The 18,175-nt window shown below is 46.8% G+C and overlaps 1 protein-coding gene across 1 annotated transcript in view; it reads right to left on the reverse strand.

Moving 5' to 3' along the window:
- Positions 1-17,363, reverse strand: part of CHIC1 (cysteine rich hydrophobic domain 1) — a 45,082-nt gene extending 27,719 nt beyond the window's left edge. The window contains exon 1 of the mRNA XM_036740400.1: positions 16,871-17,363. Coding sequence (XP_036596295.1) covers positions 16,871-17,139 — 269 coding nt within the window. The 5' untranslated portion in view covers positions 17,140-17,363. The remainder of the gene's footprint in view (positions 1-16,870) is intronic.
- Positions 17,364-18,175: the final 812 nt, after the last annotated feature.

The following is an 18,175-nucleotide window of genomic DNA, read 5'->3' on the forward strand; positions in this document are numbered from 1 at the left end:
AGAAGCTTTTTATGTGACTCGACCTCAGAGATAGCCCTGGGCTCCATTCTGAGAAGGTCAACACTACATATTTAAAGCATTGATATATTTTAAATTCTTCCTAAATACTAATCACACCCAAAGGTAAAAATTTTAATAAAATGGGTTCATACAATTTCGAGCTAAGAAGGAACCTTGGGGAGTATTTAGTCCTTCGTTCATATTTTACCGAGCAAGAGCATGAGACTCAAAAACTTTATCTCCATGGACTCGGATTGCTTTAAGACAATTTCCAAGAATTCAGTATGCTGCAAAACCCAGCACTGCCTGTACTTTGATTAACAAGCATCTTCTCTCTGGAGGCAAATTTACAGCTAAAGAATGAAAAGAAGCATCATTTGAATGGTTAGTGAGTGCTCTGCACTGGCTAAACACCAACTCCCAATGGAAATGGGGTTTTGCTCATCTTTCTAAATAATATATAGATGAGTCCTTCTAATAAGATATATTATGCTCTATTTATAAACCCTATACATTTTTGGTTCAAAAGGTTTGCCATGGACCTAATACCAAACAATGTCATTTGCGTTCCTTTTCCGGGGTGATATTTGGGCATTTCAAGCCTGTCACAATCTGGCTCCAGCCTGTCTTTCCAGGGTGATTACACATTACTTCCCCCATTCACTACATTCCAGTCAAACTGGTCTGTTTTAGCTCTCTATACAAAACAGGACCTTTGCACAGGCTATGCCCCCATGACTGGAATGCTCTCTCTCTTCAATTCAAGAGGTCTTTCCCAATTTCCCCAGTTACTCGTGCCCCCTTTCCAAATCAGTGTACTTTTGAGTGCCATATATTCTGTATCCTGTATAGGAGAGGCATGCTGCAGACTGGATAGAGGGCCAAGCATCAAGCCAAAAAAACCTGAGTTCCAGTCCTAACTCCAACTGGCTGGGAGACCCTAGGTAAGTCACAGCTTCTCAGAGATGATAATCTCCAAGGTTTATAATCTCTAATTACAGAAAAATTATCGACCTACATTGACAGACATTGCCTATGCCACTGAAATCCCAAGCCCGACCAGCCTTTCTCCCTTCCCCCTCTATCTACTTCTCTATAATCATGTTACATCTTCCAGGAGAATGTAAGCTCCCTGAAGGCAGGAGAACCCAGCACAGTGCTTGGCACATAGTGAATGCCAAGCAAATGCTTGGTGATATTTTAAGCCTTAATGTATTATGGACATATTTTAAATCATCATACTAGACTTATTTCGCAAAATGATTTTGTGAAGTTGCTTATTCTGATCTCCCACTAGTGATAGTTAATGTCTAAAACACACTCTCATGGTTGAATTTTCAGAGGCTTCTCTAGACCTTCCTTTTTCTTCACCCTTTACCTCTCCAAAGATCAGTCACACACAACCTTACTCTCCCAGACCTTAACTCTTCAAGATTGGTTCATATACTTATTCTCTTCTCTCCACGAGTTTCACTTTCTTTCTGTTTTCCAATAAGCACAGGAGTTCGCTTCCCTTCCTATAAAAAATGTTCCCTTATTTCTAGTGACTGTCTTAATTCTCTCCTTCCTGTTACTGCCAAACTTCTCAAAGAAGTAGCCTGTATCTGCTGCCTCTCCATACAGCCATCACTTTACTAAAACTGCTGAGGGCATCACAGTGAGGACCTCAATGGACAAATTCAAAGGCCTTTTCTACCCATGGCACAGTGACAACATCCTCCTTAAAACTAGATTCTGTTATCACACCCCTCTTCTGCGGGTTTTTGTTTGGATTTTTTTCTTTTTCTTCTTTTTGCCTCCTCCCGAGCCTAATTCTGGGTGTTATCCAAAGCTCAGTCTTTGGCACTTTCCAAACTGTGTTTTCTCAGGATCATGGAGCTAACCGAGCCCATCCCTAGGCCATCCCATCCAAATTCTCTCCCTTTGGCTGAGAGTAGAGAGGTCAACACCCTGGTTTGTCCTGGGAGGCCTTTATTGCCACGTGGCAGGGACAGTAAAGGTTTCTGATGGGGAAAGGCAGAAGCCCGAGCAGGATGGAGTGAAAGAAGAGCCAGGGCTGACCTTGGGGAGCCAGAGAGAGGTGAAAACAGATGAAACGGAGGCAGGCATATATGGAAGAGTAGAGGGGCACAGCCTCAGCCCCAGCCACCCTCCAGATGTGAAGCTGCAGTCCCTTCTTTGATGTTTCTCAAAAGTATCCCATCAGATAGGACTCTATGGCTCATTTTCAGTTACCTAGCTACTAAAAAGTCCATTATCTAAGTCCCGCGAATGAGATCAGCACAACATAAATGAGAAGGGGAAATACCAAACGCAGAGATGGGGCAGTTTTGAGTGTGACCCAGCTCAGACTCTAACATATATACAGAACCCAGGGATGGAACGCTTAGGCCAGTGGGTGGGAACAATACAGTCTGAGCACCCTCTGGTGAACAGTGCAGCCACCGGGAATGCCAAGTCATACCTGCTATCCTCTGATATATCCACCTGGCTGGTGGCTATTGGGTGGTGCTACCTGATGACCAAGAGAGATTTTGATTTTTTTGTAGTTAATGGTCTTATCAGCCCCAGTAGGCCAACAAGTCTACATGACACTCCCTAGATGGTTAATTAGTGAAGTGACAGCCTGCTTCTCTATATTCTACAGAAATCAGAACTGGTCAGGTATGGATGGGTAGAGTTTGGCTGGCAGCACTAAGTGTCCACCTAGGACACACACCATCTGTCACAATGGCATCAACCATGACTGCCAAATCTCTCATTCCAGTCTTGTCTTTTCATTTAAGCTCCAGTCCCCAGCTTCAGCTTTCTACTAAACATCGTTATTTGGAGGTACTACCATCACCTAAAACTCAACATGTTCTTTGCCTTGATCAGACCATATATGGAATACTGTGTTCAGTTCTGGGCACTGAATTTTAAAAAGGACACTAGCAAATTGGAGATTGACCAAAGGAAGGCAACTGCTATGGGGAGATGCCTCAAAGTCATACAGCACCAATACTGGATGAAAAACCCTGAGGAGGCGTCACCTAGAGAACACTTGGAGGATCACAGCCTGCAAGTATTTCAAAGACTATCACATTAAAGAGGTTTATTTTGTTTGGCCTCAGGAAGGAACAGGGGAAAATGGCCAAGGCAGATTTCCCAGGGAGAGAAGAAAACATTTAGAGCCGTCCAAAAGCAGAACAGGGCTGCGTCTAAAGGTGGTGAGTTCTCTGATATACTATACCAAAGTCTAAACTCCTTTGCCTGGCTTTCGTGGCCTTCCCATAATGTGGGGAGCCTAACTTCCAATTGTGCTTCCTACTACTCCTCGATATGCTTCTCCCACTCCACTCTGCATTGTTCTTTGAACAAGGTGGGCTCAGTGTTTGGACTTTGCATGGAGGTTATCGCCCTCACATCTACGGGCCTCCCCAAGCTCTCCTCTCTCAGAATGCTCTCTGCTTGTGGCCAGAGTCCTATGATTTCACTCAATTATATAAAATGTTCTAATTGTATGTACTGTTTGTGTGTGCACCCTACGTGAACCCCTACCCTACAGCCTCCCTGAAGGCAGGAACTACTTTCAGACTTTGTCTGCATCCTCACGGCATCTAACAGTACACACCAAACATTTTCACACTGGTTCATATATTCAACAAATATTTCATCTGGAGGTGGTAGGCAGCAATATCAAGCAAGCATTTGGTAAGTACCCATGTGGCAAGCAGACAAACAAGAAAGCAGTCCCTGTCCTTAAAGTGCCTGCATTTATGAGAAAGCAACATTAACAAATACAATTCAATAAAATCTGGATAAGGTAGAAAAGGCATCCTACAGACAGAGAGCATTTTAGACATAGAAGCAGACCAGTCCAAAAGTACAGAAGCAATGTGTGGAGAACAGCAAACAACGCCAATTTGGGTAGACCCTCGGCTAGGTGAGGGAGAGCGGTATGTGCCAAGGCAGGAAAGGTAGCCTAGAGCCAGACTAAGAGGGGCTTTAAATGCTAGAAAGAGGAGTATGTATTTGATCCTGGAAGCAACAGGAAATCCCTGAAATTTCCTGAGCAAAGGAGTAGCACAGTCAGACCTGTGCTGCTTTAAGGAAGAAGAAATACGAGGGTTATCTAAGACTCTGACCTCATAGATTTTTGTTCTGATGGGAAAGGTCACAAACTCAGAGAGCTGTAATACATATTACATAAGTGCGATTGAGAATTATAAAACAAAGTGTTAGGTAAGGTTCAAAGGGCAAAGTCATTATGGACAGCTGTGATTAGGAAAGGCTTCCCAGGAAAAGGCCCCATCTGCGTTGGACTTTAGAGGACCAGAAGAAATTTGCCAAAGGAAGAAATACTGCCTAGAGAACTATTTCAACTCTTTGTCAGATCTAAGTCAGTTCTATGATTCCAAAAAAGGCAAACTAATCCTCAAGCGATTAAAATTATGATCACTATCCAGCAACAATTATTGAAGTAACAGCCAAGGCCATGATATTTCTGTTAATGGTCCTCATTAGAGACTATTAGCTACCAAAACAATGTTGAACACAATTAGCCTTGGGGACCAAAGCTTAAGTATCACTTTGCCAGGTTCAACAAACAGTACCAGATAGATGGACCTGCCCTATGGAAAACTTCCTTGGCACCACAAGTGGCAGCAAAGGCTAACGGCCTCTCCTATGAATTGCAACATCACTAGAGATCACGAGAGAGCACAAGGGATACCAAGGCCATTTGTTTATCACTACGTTTTACTTATTCAAAACAATCTCAGACCATCTTGAACCTAAGGCCAGTGGTTCTCAAGAATATTATCTATGTCCAGGCTCTCGTATAACAGAAAGAAAATGTACATGGAATAAAGAAATTGAAGGCATGGTTCTCCCTCATCCAACCATTTTGAAAACAGCCAAGATCAAGCTATTTAAAAAAACTGGAATAGATGAAATGTCACCAATTCCTGTTTGCTCATGAAGGGTGTCTACTCTATCTAGAGATTAGATGGCCAGAAGCAATCAGGCCAATCCCAGCCCAAGAAGTTCTACAGAAGCCCTGCGTGGCCGCACTCGACTCCCTGAAGCCAGTCTATACTAGTGTTCCAACAGTATGGCACGGAAGGGAGTGCTGCTAGTTCTGGTTCTGTTCTTTACGGCTATTTCCTCTTCCCCATGAAAATAAAGACACGTGTTTCACCCCACTGTAGATGGCAAGACACTGCAGATATGATATTCCTCAATTCTCAGGAACCTTGCAAAATATCTACCTTGTAGAAACATGCCTTACTCAGATATTGCTGTAATGCACCCAAGACAGTGGTCCCTCTACCACAAGAATCAAATACTTGAATCTGTACAGAAATGCATAACTGAGGCAAATTCAGTCATCATTCTTTATTCTCTATTTGATGACCTCGCTTAATTAAATTTTCATGTTCCTATTTTATGTATTCTCCAAGAACTGATTCCAATTCACTGTAAAAGAGTATAGACCATTAATGGCACAAATCTATGAAAGCAAAAAGTAATTCTCAAAGATGATTTGCAAATAAACATTACTAAATACAGGGCTAAATGTCTACCAAGTGGGAAGAAAAGCAACCAAATTAAAAGAACTTTCTTTTTATTCCAAGGATTCATAGAGTCAAAGGAGCCCCTTAGAAGTCCAACCTACCTCTGATTAAGAATCTGTGACAAATGGACACCCAGCTCCTGCTTGAGCACTGGTCAATGATGGGGAACTCACTACCTCTCCAAGCAGCCCACTCTGCTTTTGGATAGCTCAAGTTGCTAGAAACTGTTTCTTCTCTTTCAGTTGCAGTTCTCTCTGAAACTTTCCCCTGCTGCTCATCATTCTGCTCTCTAGGACATTAAAAAGCTGGAGCACATGGTGGGAGGAGGGAAAGGGTACTGGATTGGCGAGAGGCCTGGAGATAGTGCCATTCAGGGTTCATCTGAAGGAGCTGGGGATAAAGTGAACCCCACTTCAAATTCCTGAAACAATCATATCCCCCCATGTTCCATTCTCCAGGCTAAATGTCCCCAACTCCTTCAAATGATCCCTGAATGGAATTATCTCCAGGCCATTCACCAATCCAGTACCCTTTCCCTCTCTCCACCATGTGCTCCAGCTTTTTAATATCCTTCCTAAAAGGTGGCACCTAGAACTAAACACAATACCCCAGATGTGGCACGGCCACAGCAGATGATGGGATTATCAATAAAATAGACTTGTTCCACATCGATCATTATGGACTGTGGAAGTCTTTGTTTTATACCCGCTTTAGATTACCAACATGCTTTGGGCCAACTTTATAATGACTAAGTCTCACAAATAACACCACCAATCTCACACATGGAGAGACTCTGAACCAGTTTTTATTTGCCCTTTCCCCAAATTAATATTCATGATTGAGAGCATGGAATTAAAGTACTTGGTAGTTCCATAATAGGGCTCCATTCTATACAATTTATTTGGTGATGTGGAAAAGGCCCTGGTCAGACGTGACTTTTGGTTAATAGGGGACCAGCCCAGAATTTCATCTTCTCTGCCACTTACTTCCCTCCTCTGAATCTAAGCACCACCTACCTCACAGGACTTTGGTAAAAGTTCTCTCAAAACTGGCAAGAACTCTATGTATGGGAGCGGTTTCCCTAGACTGTTCTCAGGACAGAAAATGCTCCCTCTGCCAGCCATGGGCTCTGGGCCTTTTCAGCACTGCAGAAGCTACCACTCTTCACTGTGTTGGCAGAACCTCTGAGAGCCCAGGACCACCTGCCTCCCTGCCTTTGGGGGAGGCACACAGTCATCATTATATTACGTTATGCTATATTCATCAAGGGGGTGCTATGTTATATGCTCTTTCTATATAGAGAGTACATAACATACATTTGAGATAGTATACCCATTTTTTTAAAGATGAAGGAATCAGATGCAAAAAAGCAACTTATGAGCATTTTGATTCAATAAACCTTAATTAAGCACCTACTATGTGCAAAGCACTGTGCCAGGCTCTCAGAAAGGTACAAAGACAGGGTGCCCACCCTTAAGGAGCCTACATCAACCTGTGGGGAAATAAATACAACACACTGATATTCACAAAGAGCTCTAAATGAAGCAGAACACCAATGGCCCCTTCTCTGCTGGGCTCCCAAATCTTCAGTGGCTGCCTGCCCACTGCTGCCCAGAGTTCAAAATCTCTTGCCTGGCATTCTGTGCCTCCATAACGTGGTGCCCTCTGACCGCTCTAATCTAGCTCTAACCACACCCTCCTCTCTGCCCCTACAAACATATCCTGGGGTTTCCTGCCTCCCACTTCTGGGACTTTGTTCATTCCTCAGGGAACCTGAGTCCTCCCTTTTTCTGTGCTGAATTCCAACCCATCCTCTAAAGCCTACCTCAAATGCTACCTCCTCTAGGAAGCCTCCTGCCCTCCCTGCTTGATGAGGACCCTTCCCCAGAACATCACCGAGCACTTGAGTGTGTCCCTCCTAAAGAGCTGAGGTCCCATTTCATACAGGAAAGCACAGGCACAGATCCCCTCACACACGACTGCCAGTTTAATAAGATTGCTTCAAGTACAGCCTTAGCTCCATTCCTGGAGGTGCTGATACTGGTATTTCCTGTGCATAAACTGCTTCTGATACAAGAACTTGGCACAGTGACTCAACCAGCCAATAAGCATTAACTGAGTGCCAACTATGTGCTCAGCCCTGTAAGAGGGCCTGTAGGGAACCTATTCATAGCAGCAGTAGACAGTGCTGACTATGAATGTAATTGGAGTTCAGTGATGCCATGGAGCTCAAGTGGATCACAAGAATCAGGGGCTGGGAAGGACCTTACCTATCTTGCGTTTTCATAGAGTGCTCTTAACATACCCACAACCGTTTGGGGAAACAACTCTTCACCCATGAATTAACCTCTAGCCTACCGCTACCCCTTGGTCTACTCAAGTCCTCACTCAGGCTTCAAGGCCCAGCTCCAGAAGCGCCCCTGCCGTGAAGGCTGCTGCTACGACTTCAAGAGCCACTAACTGAGACCCCCTTTCTCTAAACCACACTTCCAGTCTGTACCAAACAATTTCGCCCTTCATTATATGCTATCTTATACTGTTTTCTAATTGTTTCGTGAGTTTGAATCTAATCCCTTCAACTACATGGCAGAGGTTCTTAACCTTTTTTGTGTCTTGGATCCCCTGGGCAGCCTGAGAAAGCCTATGAACGAACCCTTTCTCAGAACCATGGTTTTTAAAAGTATCAAATAAAATACAGAGGATTTTGAAGGAAGTCAATTTTACTGAAACACAATTACCTATATGTACATATACTTATATAAGTATATGTGTGTGTATATATATGTATATATGCTTATTTTTTAATTTCACAGACCCCAGAGGTTAAGAACCCTTAATCTAGACTGTCTATTCTCTGAGAAGGATGATGTTTTAGACGTTTTCTGTGGAATCTGTCACCTAGTTCATTAGCCACTAGCCCCAGAAGGGCCCACTGAGGCCATGTGCTCTCCACAAACCCCCAAACTGGCTGAAAGCCAAAAGCACCACCATAAAACGAGTGATCAAGCATTGGGGCCACTGTGTTGGTGGTGGTGACTGACTAGATGGGGAGCTCAGAAACCGTGCTGAAATCTATTATGGAGAGTATGGAACAGCTACAGTCTAGTTATATGGTCATCAGATTTAGAGCTGGAAAGAGGTCAGCTAGCCTGAAACTCTCATTTTAAAGAGGAGGAAACCAAGGCCCAGAGAGGCTAAAGAACTTACCCAAGGCCACACAGGGAGTAAGTAGCAGAGCCACAATTCGAACCCAGGTCTTCTGACTCCAAAGTAGGCAGATAAGGCTTCATGAGGAGGTAGGACTTGAGCTGGGCCTTGAAGTGGATATGGATAGGCAGAGAGGAGGAGGACGGGCACTCTAGGCAGGAGGAACAGCATGAGCAAAAAGCAGAGAGGCAGAAAAGAGCATGGTATGTGTGGAAGACAGTAAGATGGGCCTGAATGGAATAGAAGGGGAGTGCTGAGGAGTAGCCAGAAATAAGGGCGGATGGCAGGGTGGGGCCAATATTATGGAGGGCCTTGAAAGCTGGGTGGGGGTATTCATATCTGCTCCCCCCCAGGTTAAAGGGGAGTCAGAATAGGTTCTTAAACATGAGAAGGGGGTTATTTTTTAATTCTGCCAGCCCTACTGAGAAGTGATTAATGAGGGAAGAAACTGGAGGCAGGGCAGATAACAAAGGCATCAGGGGAACACAGGAGGTCCCAGGGAGCTGGACTGTGATGGAAGGGAGTATGGAGAGACCTTCTAACAAGGCATCAAGGGTAGGTATTAGACTAGAGTCAATTCAAATGGATCATGGACTTGGGAGACAAATTCAAATAGGAACTGAAGGAGAGGTAAAACACAAGAGTCCAAAATGACTCCTAGGTCTGTGGCCTGGGAATCTAGGAGAATGGAGCCACTGGGACCAAAACAGGCTCTTCTGGAAGGGGAGCCAGCATAAGGAAGGAGAGATGAAGAATTTGGCCTGGGACATGCTGAGTGGGAGGTGATGGTGCAACACCCAATAAATGTTAGTAAATGACTAGATTTGGAGAAGGCAGATTTCGTGGAGTTAGGCAGGTGAAGAAAGATTTCAGCATTTCTAAGTCGTCTGCTTTATACCCGAGCACAGTCCTCGACACACAGCAAGTGTTCAACAAAAACTTAAGCTGAATTTGCTCGGAGGTTTTATTGAATGCTTGGGAGAGGCAGAATAAAGCTACCTGAGAGTCACCAGCACCTTGGTTTGAGGCTGAAATGGCCTTGCACACAGAAAACAATCAATAACTATTTACTCTTAATTGATGGTGACAAACGGGGCTCTAACAATTCCTCCAAACTTTGAGTTGCTTTTTCTTTCTAAGGATATCTGGCTGGATCATAATTATAGTAAAAGCCTAACCGTTTGGAACCATGTGGAGGCAAAGTCAGTCAAAACTAGTAAAAGCTGCTTCTTAAGAAAGTTAGACATTCCCCCAAAACATTTTTTAATACTACATTAATTTGCTTAGGAATCCTTTCTTTTAGAAAGTCCACAGACAAAATCTAGTGCAGCACTGCATTCTGAACCCGGGGGCCATAGGGCAGGTCCCGGGCCAGCCAGGTCTTTGCTGTGTGGTCCTGGGCAAGTTACTCCCCATCTCTGACCCTTGGTGCCCTCGGCTATATGGCCCCAGTAATATCACCTAAGTATTTTAATGTAAAATGAAGGATTTTACCATGCACAGTTGCTACTAGAGAGGGGGAGAATTAAAAGAGAACAATTCCTTTCTACCTAAGTTGATCTGAAAACAATCTGGGGTCTTCAGTGGCCCACAGGCTCCAATGAGAACACAATGTGATATGGCAGCCATGATAGCGAAAGCAATCTTCCAGGCCGGTCCAGGGGCACCCGCTGGCCAAACAATCCCTGGAAGATGGCATTCAGGTCTGGGTACCAAACAGAAGTGACAATGATAAGCTGAGGTGTCCGAAGGAGGGCAACTAGGATAGTAAAAGGCCTCAAGATCAGGCTGTACGAGGAACCGGGGGTGCTGAGGCAGGAGAGAAGATATAGGGAGAGCACAAGAGCTCCCCCCAAGTATCTGAAGATTTGATTTAAGGGGAAGCTTAGGAGAGAGTGGGCCCCCTCTCATTGGAAATTCTTAAGCAAAGGCTGCCATAGGGGATCAATCCCCCATCTCAAGCTGGCAGGGACCCCAGAGGGCACCAAGCACAACCTTCTCAATCGGCAGAGGAGGAAACTCAAGGCTCAGAAAGTTAAATGACTTAATCAAGCCACAGAGGTGGCCCTCCCTCCCTCGTCAGAGGCAGGTTTTGGACCTAAGGCTCTTTGTACTGTGACCTGCCTGATGGGTAGCTGCAGAGGGCAGGGGCAGGTCACATCCCAGGGGTTCTGGAGTCCTTTTCAACTCTGAGATGTGGGATTCTCTTTATACCACACAGCTCACGAGGCGGCTGGGAGTCTTTGACAAGACTTTTCTAAACCTCAAAACACTACAAAAAGTTGTTATTAGCAATAATAACAATCTTTATGTGAATGATCCCAATTAGCAGAATACCAATTAAGCCTTATGGTATCAGAAACTGTAGCAAAATTAAGGAAGCAAAATGTTTATGGTGCAACTACTATACGGAAATAGCACAAAATCAAGGTTTTCTACGGCCAGTAAGACCCAAAAGCCTCTCATCTTTGGCAGCCTTTTCTGAAAACATCCCACTCAGGAATCTGAATACCAAAATGGAGAGACAATCTCATTTGGTCACTGGCTTCTTAATTCAAAGATAATTGTGCTGTTCAATGTTTGTTTTCCTTCTTGTCCAACCTTTGGATTGTTTTCCACATCTTTCTAAAAAGGAGGAAAACCAGAATAGAGCATCGGGCTTTGGAGCACAAAGAGGCCTTGGAGATCATGTAAGCCGACCAACCCTTTCTTCACGTGCCAGGGAAAGGGAGCCACAGGGACTTAACAGCCAGGATTGGAACACAGTTCTTTGGGCCTCACAGTGACCTAATCCGACTCCCTCATTTTAGAGACTGGCTGGCTACCTGAGGCCCAGGGAACTCAAGTAACTTGCCCAGGGTCACAGAGGTGGTTGGTAGCTTCTCAATTTTTAATTCAAGTCTATAATTCTGTATTCTCTACTTCCTACATACACAGCACTATGCTAGGTGCTGGGGGAGATATGATAAATGAGTATATAACCCAGTAGGGCAATATGCCATACACAAATATTACACAAAACAACATGAGAAGAACATAAGAGAGGTGCAAACAAAGTACTATTCAAGGTCTGGGGGACAGAGAAAGGAGAGATCATGCTTAGGGGTTAAGTAACAGTCCTTATCTCTCGAGCACTTTACTTGTCATCAAATTTTCAAAAAGATAACTTTTCTTACCGTGTCAACACAGCTTTCTAAAAAAGGTCCTACTTGGGGATTTTAATTCAAACTTAAAACTGTGAAAAGAAACAAAGTCCTTTTCAGCATAAAAAAAAGTACAGACAATAGAAAAGACACAAATCTTGGGAATAAAAAAGAAACCTGTTTGGATGGCCTGCACACGCATATACACACATATGCACCCATGCACGCACGTACACGTACACACACACACACACACACACACACACACACGTTTATTCTGAAGACATCAACACAAGATTAAATATTTCCTAAGACTATCAGGGTGAGGAAGGCTCATGGTAAGGTTATCCCATTCCTCACAACTAGCGAAACTTGATTCTAGTAATTTAATGTGCTGATCAAAATTTTCAATCCAAGATCCGGCACAGCTGACACATTGTACACAAGGGTACTAAATAGTTTTTCAAACTGCCCAGCAACCTAACATCAGGCTCCTGGTGTTGGCTTCCATCCTGTAACACATCTTATCACTTCCCCCGCCCCCTTTTAGCATCACAGAAGGAACCTTGCACCTGTCATTGAAGAAAATTCCAAGCAAAAAAAAAATGATTTCTATTCCCTTTTAATGACAGAGAAAACAGAAAGGTTGACTGTTTATCCACGTGTGGAACCAAGACAAGGTCTAGGAAACAAATTCTGCCTCCTCGCTCCTTCTCCAGTATCTGAACTTACCAAAAGAAGAAGTGCTGGTAAGCAGAGTCATGGCTGTTAGGAGCAGCCTTTGACAATGTCAGCAGGGCAAAGTGGAAAGCACTCTGGATTTGGAGCCAGGGAAGCTAGCTGTCAATGCCTGCTCTTCCACTAACTACTTCCAGGATCGTGGGCAAGTCACCTAATGTGCCCCCCCCCCCCGGGCCTCAGTTTCCTGAACTAGATGACCTCTAAGGCCCTTCCAGCTCTATATCTAAGAGCATATGATTCTCTCAACCCTGTGCATAAGTCTACATGAAAGCAATTTGTAGATTTAAAAGGAGATAGAATCATAATTTGTTTTCGGAATAAGTTCTGTCACTGGTGGTAAAAAGTAATGAAAATAAAATGGCACAGTAAGCTCACTCTCCATTTGCTGGCTTTCTGTGGCTCACTGCTATGCAACATTCCTGGACCCAAAAATTTGGGATTCAAGTTGCTTCATCAAAAAGTTGTCCCAAGAGTGAAACAATATGCTGTCTCTCCTATCTCCACCCAATTCCACAAGCTTTGTTCTTATATCTTTCATTGAAAGAGAACAAAGTACAGGACAAGCCCAATCATAAGCCCTGGACCATAAAAAGCTGCTAATGGGGAAGTGTAAGTATATAAATTCATTGAAGAGTCAACAGCTCTGAGGGTATCACAAAAGTAGAGCCATGATAACTTGACAGAAAAAAGTCGGTCTCTTCCTGAAAACGTAGCAAAAGATAGTGAAAACATGATAAAAACATGATCCAGTATGAAAAGTTCCAAGTATTTACAGTCCAGACACATAACAGTGAAAAAGTAGCCTTCAAAATTTCTCATGCCCCTTAGAAAAACTCCTTGGTAGCCCCTGAGCTGTGAGGATCTTTTTTTCAACTTTGGTTGATTGTTTAATTTTCCAGGGATGACTCGGAGTTTTACAGAAGGAAAAACTAGCTTGTCTAGGTTTTGATAAGCTCCCCTTACTCCCAGAGGGGTAATTTCCTCATTGACCTACATGGATATGTGCTCTTGGGGCCTAGTTCCCTCTTAAGCTGAAGCCAGCACTTAGAAAACATATGCAGCTGGCCACTTTTGTAAAGTAGTGTCATCCTGAAAAAAGGCCGAGGCAGGGAGAGGGTCATTTTCTTCATAGATGTGACTCTTCATAGAGACATAAATTATACATAAAATCCTCTCATGTTGGGGTTTAAAAGGGTTCACATAAGTGATTTCAACTACCATCAGAAATCCCAGCAGGTCCATTCTGCAGTTTAGAGATGGCCTGCCTCACATGAAATTGGCAACCACATGGAAGGGGCAGTGTGGTTGGCTCAATGGGCAAGTCTGAGCACCTGGGTTCAAGCATCATTTTGCCTCATCTACACTCTCTCTGAGTCTGTTTCCCCTGCTTTCCCAGCCCTCCCTCCCCACCCCACCCCACCCCCCCACCCCCCCACCCCCGTATCCTCCCAGCCTGCTTGGCTATCCCAACACAACCCCCTGAGTTCTCTCAGCTCCACCTCTCTCATCAACTGCCCCCCCCATTCCTCCCCCCACCCCCACCCCGGGCTGCAGTCTCCTACCACTCCTTGGGCTTGGTCACACAGCATTTCATGAGAGCAGCCCCATCTCTCCTCCTGGTGGCCAATGCCCTCCAGTCTAACCGTGCCAAAGGGGGCTGCCCTCAATTCTCTCAGCTTGCTGGGATTGCAGCCTCCTGTCCCTCCTCCCCCTGCACTTTTTTAGCTGCCCTCCCCAAACTTGGTCCTCTTTCAGGGAGTATTGTCCTTTGAGCCCCCTCCAAACTTGGCTCCCTTCGGTGTTCTCAGTGCTCCCCACCGCCTTCCTGGCTCCCCTCAATTGTCTCAGGCCCAGCCCTCCAGCCTGGCTCCCTTTCAAAGGAAGCAGCCCCCTCTGCACTCCCCCCCTCCAGTTCTCCGAACTCCACCCTTGTAACTTGGCTCCCTTTGAGAGGAAGCAGCCCCTTTTTTTAGACTCCTTCAGTCCCCCCTCCACTCAAGTCCCCTCAATTCCCTAGTCCCTCAGCCCCACCCCACCTTGGCTCCCCTCAGTTCTCTCCAGCCCCCACCCTGGCTCCTTTTCAGAGAAAGCAGTCCCCTCCCTCAGTACAGCTCTACCTTTCAGAGGAAGCCGGCCCTCTTTCTAACCTTCCCTAACTTGGCTCCCCACGATTCTCTCAACACCCCCAAGTTAGGCTCCCCTCCCCAATTTTCCTTTCCTTTCAAAAGAAGCAGCAACTTTTTTGGACCCTCTCAATCCTTAGACACCTTTTCAATTTGATTCCCCTCAGTTCTCAGAGGCTCCCCACAACCTTGGCTTCCCAAGACTCTCTCAGATGCCCAACTTAGCCCCCTACACTTCTCTGAGCTCCGCCTCCCTAACTTGGCTCTCTTTCAGAGAAAGCAGCCCCCTTTTTTAGAACCCCCAGACCTTGTCAGCTTGGCTCCCCTCAATTATGAGCTCAACCTCTGCAATCTGGCTCTCCTTTTGAGGAAGCACCCCCCTTTTCTTAGATTCCCTCAATCCTTAGTCCTCCTCTACTTGAGTCTCCTCAACTCCCTCATCCTTTCCCCAACTTGGCTCCCATTCAGAGGAAGCCGCTCCTTTTTTTTTAGTCTCCCTCAGTCCTTAGCCCACCCCCACCCCCACTTCAGTCCATCAATGCCCTCAGCACCCCCCACCTTGGCTCCCTTGATTTCTCTCAGCTCTACTCCCCAACTTGGCTCCCTTTCAGGGAAATCAGTCCCTTGTTTCAGATTCCCCCCCCCTCAATTCAGTTCTCTCAGCTCTTATCCCCAGTCTGACTCTCTTTCAAAGGAAGCAGCCCCTTCTTAAGACTCCCACAGTCCTTAATGCCCCCAACTTGAGTCCCCACAATTCCTTCACCCCTTGTCACCTTAGCTCCCTGATGTCTCAGCTCTACCCCCCAACTTGGCTCCCATTCAGAGGAAGCAGTTCCTTTTTTTTAGTCCCCTTCAGTCCTTAGCCTACCCCCACCCCTACTTCAGTCCATAAATTCCCTCAGCACCCCCCACCTTGGCTTCCTTGACTTCTCTCAGCTCTACCCCCCACCTTGGCTCCCTTTTAGAGAAAGCAGTTCTTTGTTTCAAATTTCCCCTCTCCTCAGTTCAGTTCTCTTGGCTCTTATTCTCAACTTGGCTTTCTTTCAGAGGAATCAGCCCCCTTTGTAGAACCCCTTGATCCTCTTAATGCCCTCAACCTGACTCCCCCCAATCTTTTCTGCCCCCCAAAATTGTTTCTCCTCAGTTCTCTCAGCTCTGTCCCCCCCAAACTTGGCTCCCTTTCAAAGGAAGCAAGTCTTCGTTTTAGAGTCTCCAATCTTTGTCACCCCCACACCTTGATTCCTCTTAGTTCTCAGTATCACCCCCCAACAAGGTTCCCTTTAAAAGTAAATGCTCCCTTTTTCTAACCATCATTAACCATCTAACCATCATTCTAACTATTTTCTAACCATCTAACCATCACCACCCCCAACTTGGCTCCATTTCAGAGGAAGAAGCCCCTTCATTTAGATTCCCTTAATCCTCTTTTAAATGCCCCCCTCAACTTGACTGTACTCCGGCTTTTCAGTCCCTTCACCTTGACCCTCCTCAGTCCTCTCAAACCCCCCCCCCACTTGATTCTCTTTCAGCAGAAGTAGCCCCTTCTTTTGGACTCCCTTGGTCTACTTCATCACACCCTCAGTCCTCTCAGCCCAGCCTCCTCTTGGTCCTCTTTCAGAGACTGCAGTTACCCCCCCCCAACCTATCAGCCCATCCTCAAACTGGCTCTCCTCTCAGCTTCACTCCACCCCCCACCTCCAACCACCAACTTGACTCTCTTTCAAAGTATCTCCTTCTTTTGGACCCCTTTGGTCTACTTAACCTGCCCTGAGCCCCCCCCCCCCACCTCAGTCCTCTCAGCGTCATCCTCCCCTTGGTCCTGTTTCAGGGATTGCAGTCCCCTGCTTCATCCTGTCAGCCCCTCCATCCTGTCAGCTCACCCTCACCCTGGCTCCCCTCTCAAATGATGGAGGCTCCCTTTCGGGGGAAGTACCCCCTTGTCCAAGACCCCCTTGGCCCACTCCCCCCCATCCCTTCTCAGTCCTTTCAGCCCCGCCCCGCCTTGGTCCTCTTTCATGGACTGCAGGACCCCGTCCTGTCAGCGCCCCCAGCCCCATCTCGTCCCCTCTGTTCTCCCCGCCCCCCACCGCCGGCTTACACCGTGATGTGGCCAGTACCGCGCACCGTCACCGGGTCCGGCGCCAACCGCCGCAGGTGCTCCTCGCTCACCACCCGGCCCGGCGGCGGCAGAGGCTGCTGCAACTCCAGATCGTCACCGTCCTCGTTCCCCTCGTCCTCGTCGTCGTCGAAATCCTCGTCGAAGTCGTCGTCGAGGCCCGAGGACACGGCGGCCGCGTCGTCGTCGTCCTCCTCCTCCAGCTCGGAGATGGTGTCGAACTCCGCCATGTTGGGCAGCAGGATGCTCATCACGTGACCCGCGGCTCGCGCCGCCGCCGCCGCCGCCGCCGCAGCTGCAGCCGCTCGAGAGAGGGAGAAAAAGAAAAGCTGCCAGAGACACCGAGGGCGTGCGAGCCGACGACGGAGCGGCCGAGCGAGAGAAACGAGCTCAGCGCGTCCGCACGCCGGGACCCGGAGCTCGGACTGAAGAGACGCGGCCTTGGGGCCCGGCCAAAGGGCCGGCGAAAGCGCGCCTGCGCGCTCCGCCGGGGGCGGGGGCAGCACGTGGGGGCTCGGGGGGGGGGGGGGCGCCCAGGAGCGGTTCTGCTGTACGCCTGCGCGGCCCGGGGGGCTGCAGAGGGAGGGGGCAGAAACATAGATGCTCGCTAGCGGTTCATGGTAGTGCCCTGGTCCTGCTCGAGCCCAGCTGCCACCCCTCCCCCAGTGTGGCTCGGGGGAGGGGGTTGAGACCACACACCTCCACCCCCCCCACAGCTTGAAGGAGGGTCCCGCTTCTGCCCCACCTCCTCAGTTGACAGCAGGGAGAACTGAGACCCAAAGAGGGGATGGGATTTAGGATTCAATTTCAGATGGCATCTAATGCAACACCGCCCCCCCAAACATTCCCATTTTACAGATGGGGAAATTGAGGCCGGCCCAGAGAAGAGAACGGATTTAGGATTCAATTCAGCTCTGGAAGGGGTTTTTTGGAGCGTATCTAATCTAATACCACCCCCACCACCCTCATTTCCCAGATGAGGAAACACAACCTCAAAAAACGGAGCAAACTTGCCCAAGTCCACAAAGGTAGTGACAAGTGGCAGAACTTGAAACCCAGAGCAGAGGATCCTGGGTCTCTCTAGAGATAGAAGACACCTCAAAAACCTTAGGTTAAGGCCCTCACTTTGCAGATGAGGGAAGAAGCTCAGAGGAGTCACTGTGCAGATGAGGAAACTGAGACCCAGAGAACTCAAATGACTTTCAGCATAGCTCCACAAGGAGCAACTCTGAGAGGCAGGACTCAGCCCCAGATGACTTGTCCTTCATTTAAGTCCTGACTTTGTAA

Source organism: Trichosurus vulpecula (assembly GCF_011100635.1).
Source record: "Trichosurus vulpecula isolate mTriVul1 chromosome X unlocalized genomic scaffold, mTriVul1.pri SUPER_X_unloc_1, whole genome shotgun sequence".
Classification (NCBI taxonomy): Eukaryota; Metazoa; Chordata; class Mammalia; order Diprotodontia; family Phalangeridae; genus Trichosurus; species Trichosurus vulpecula.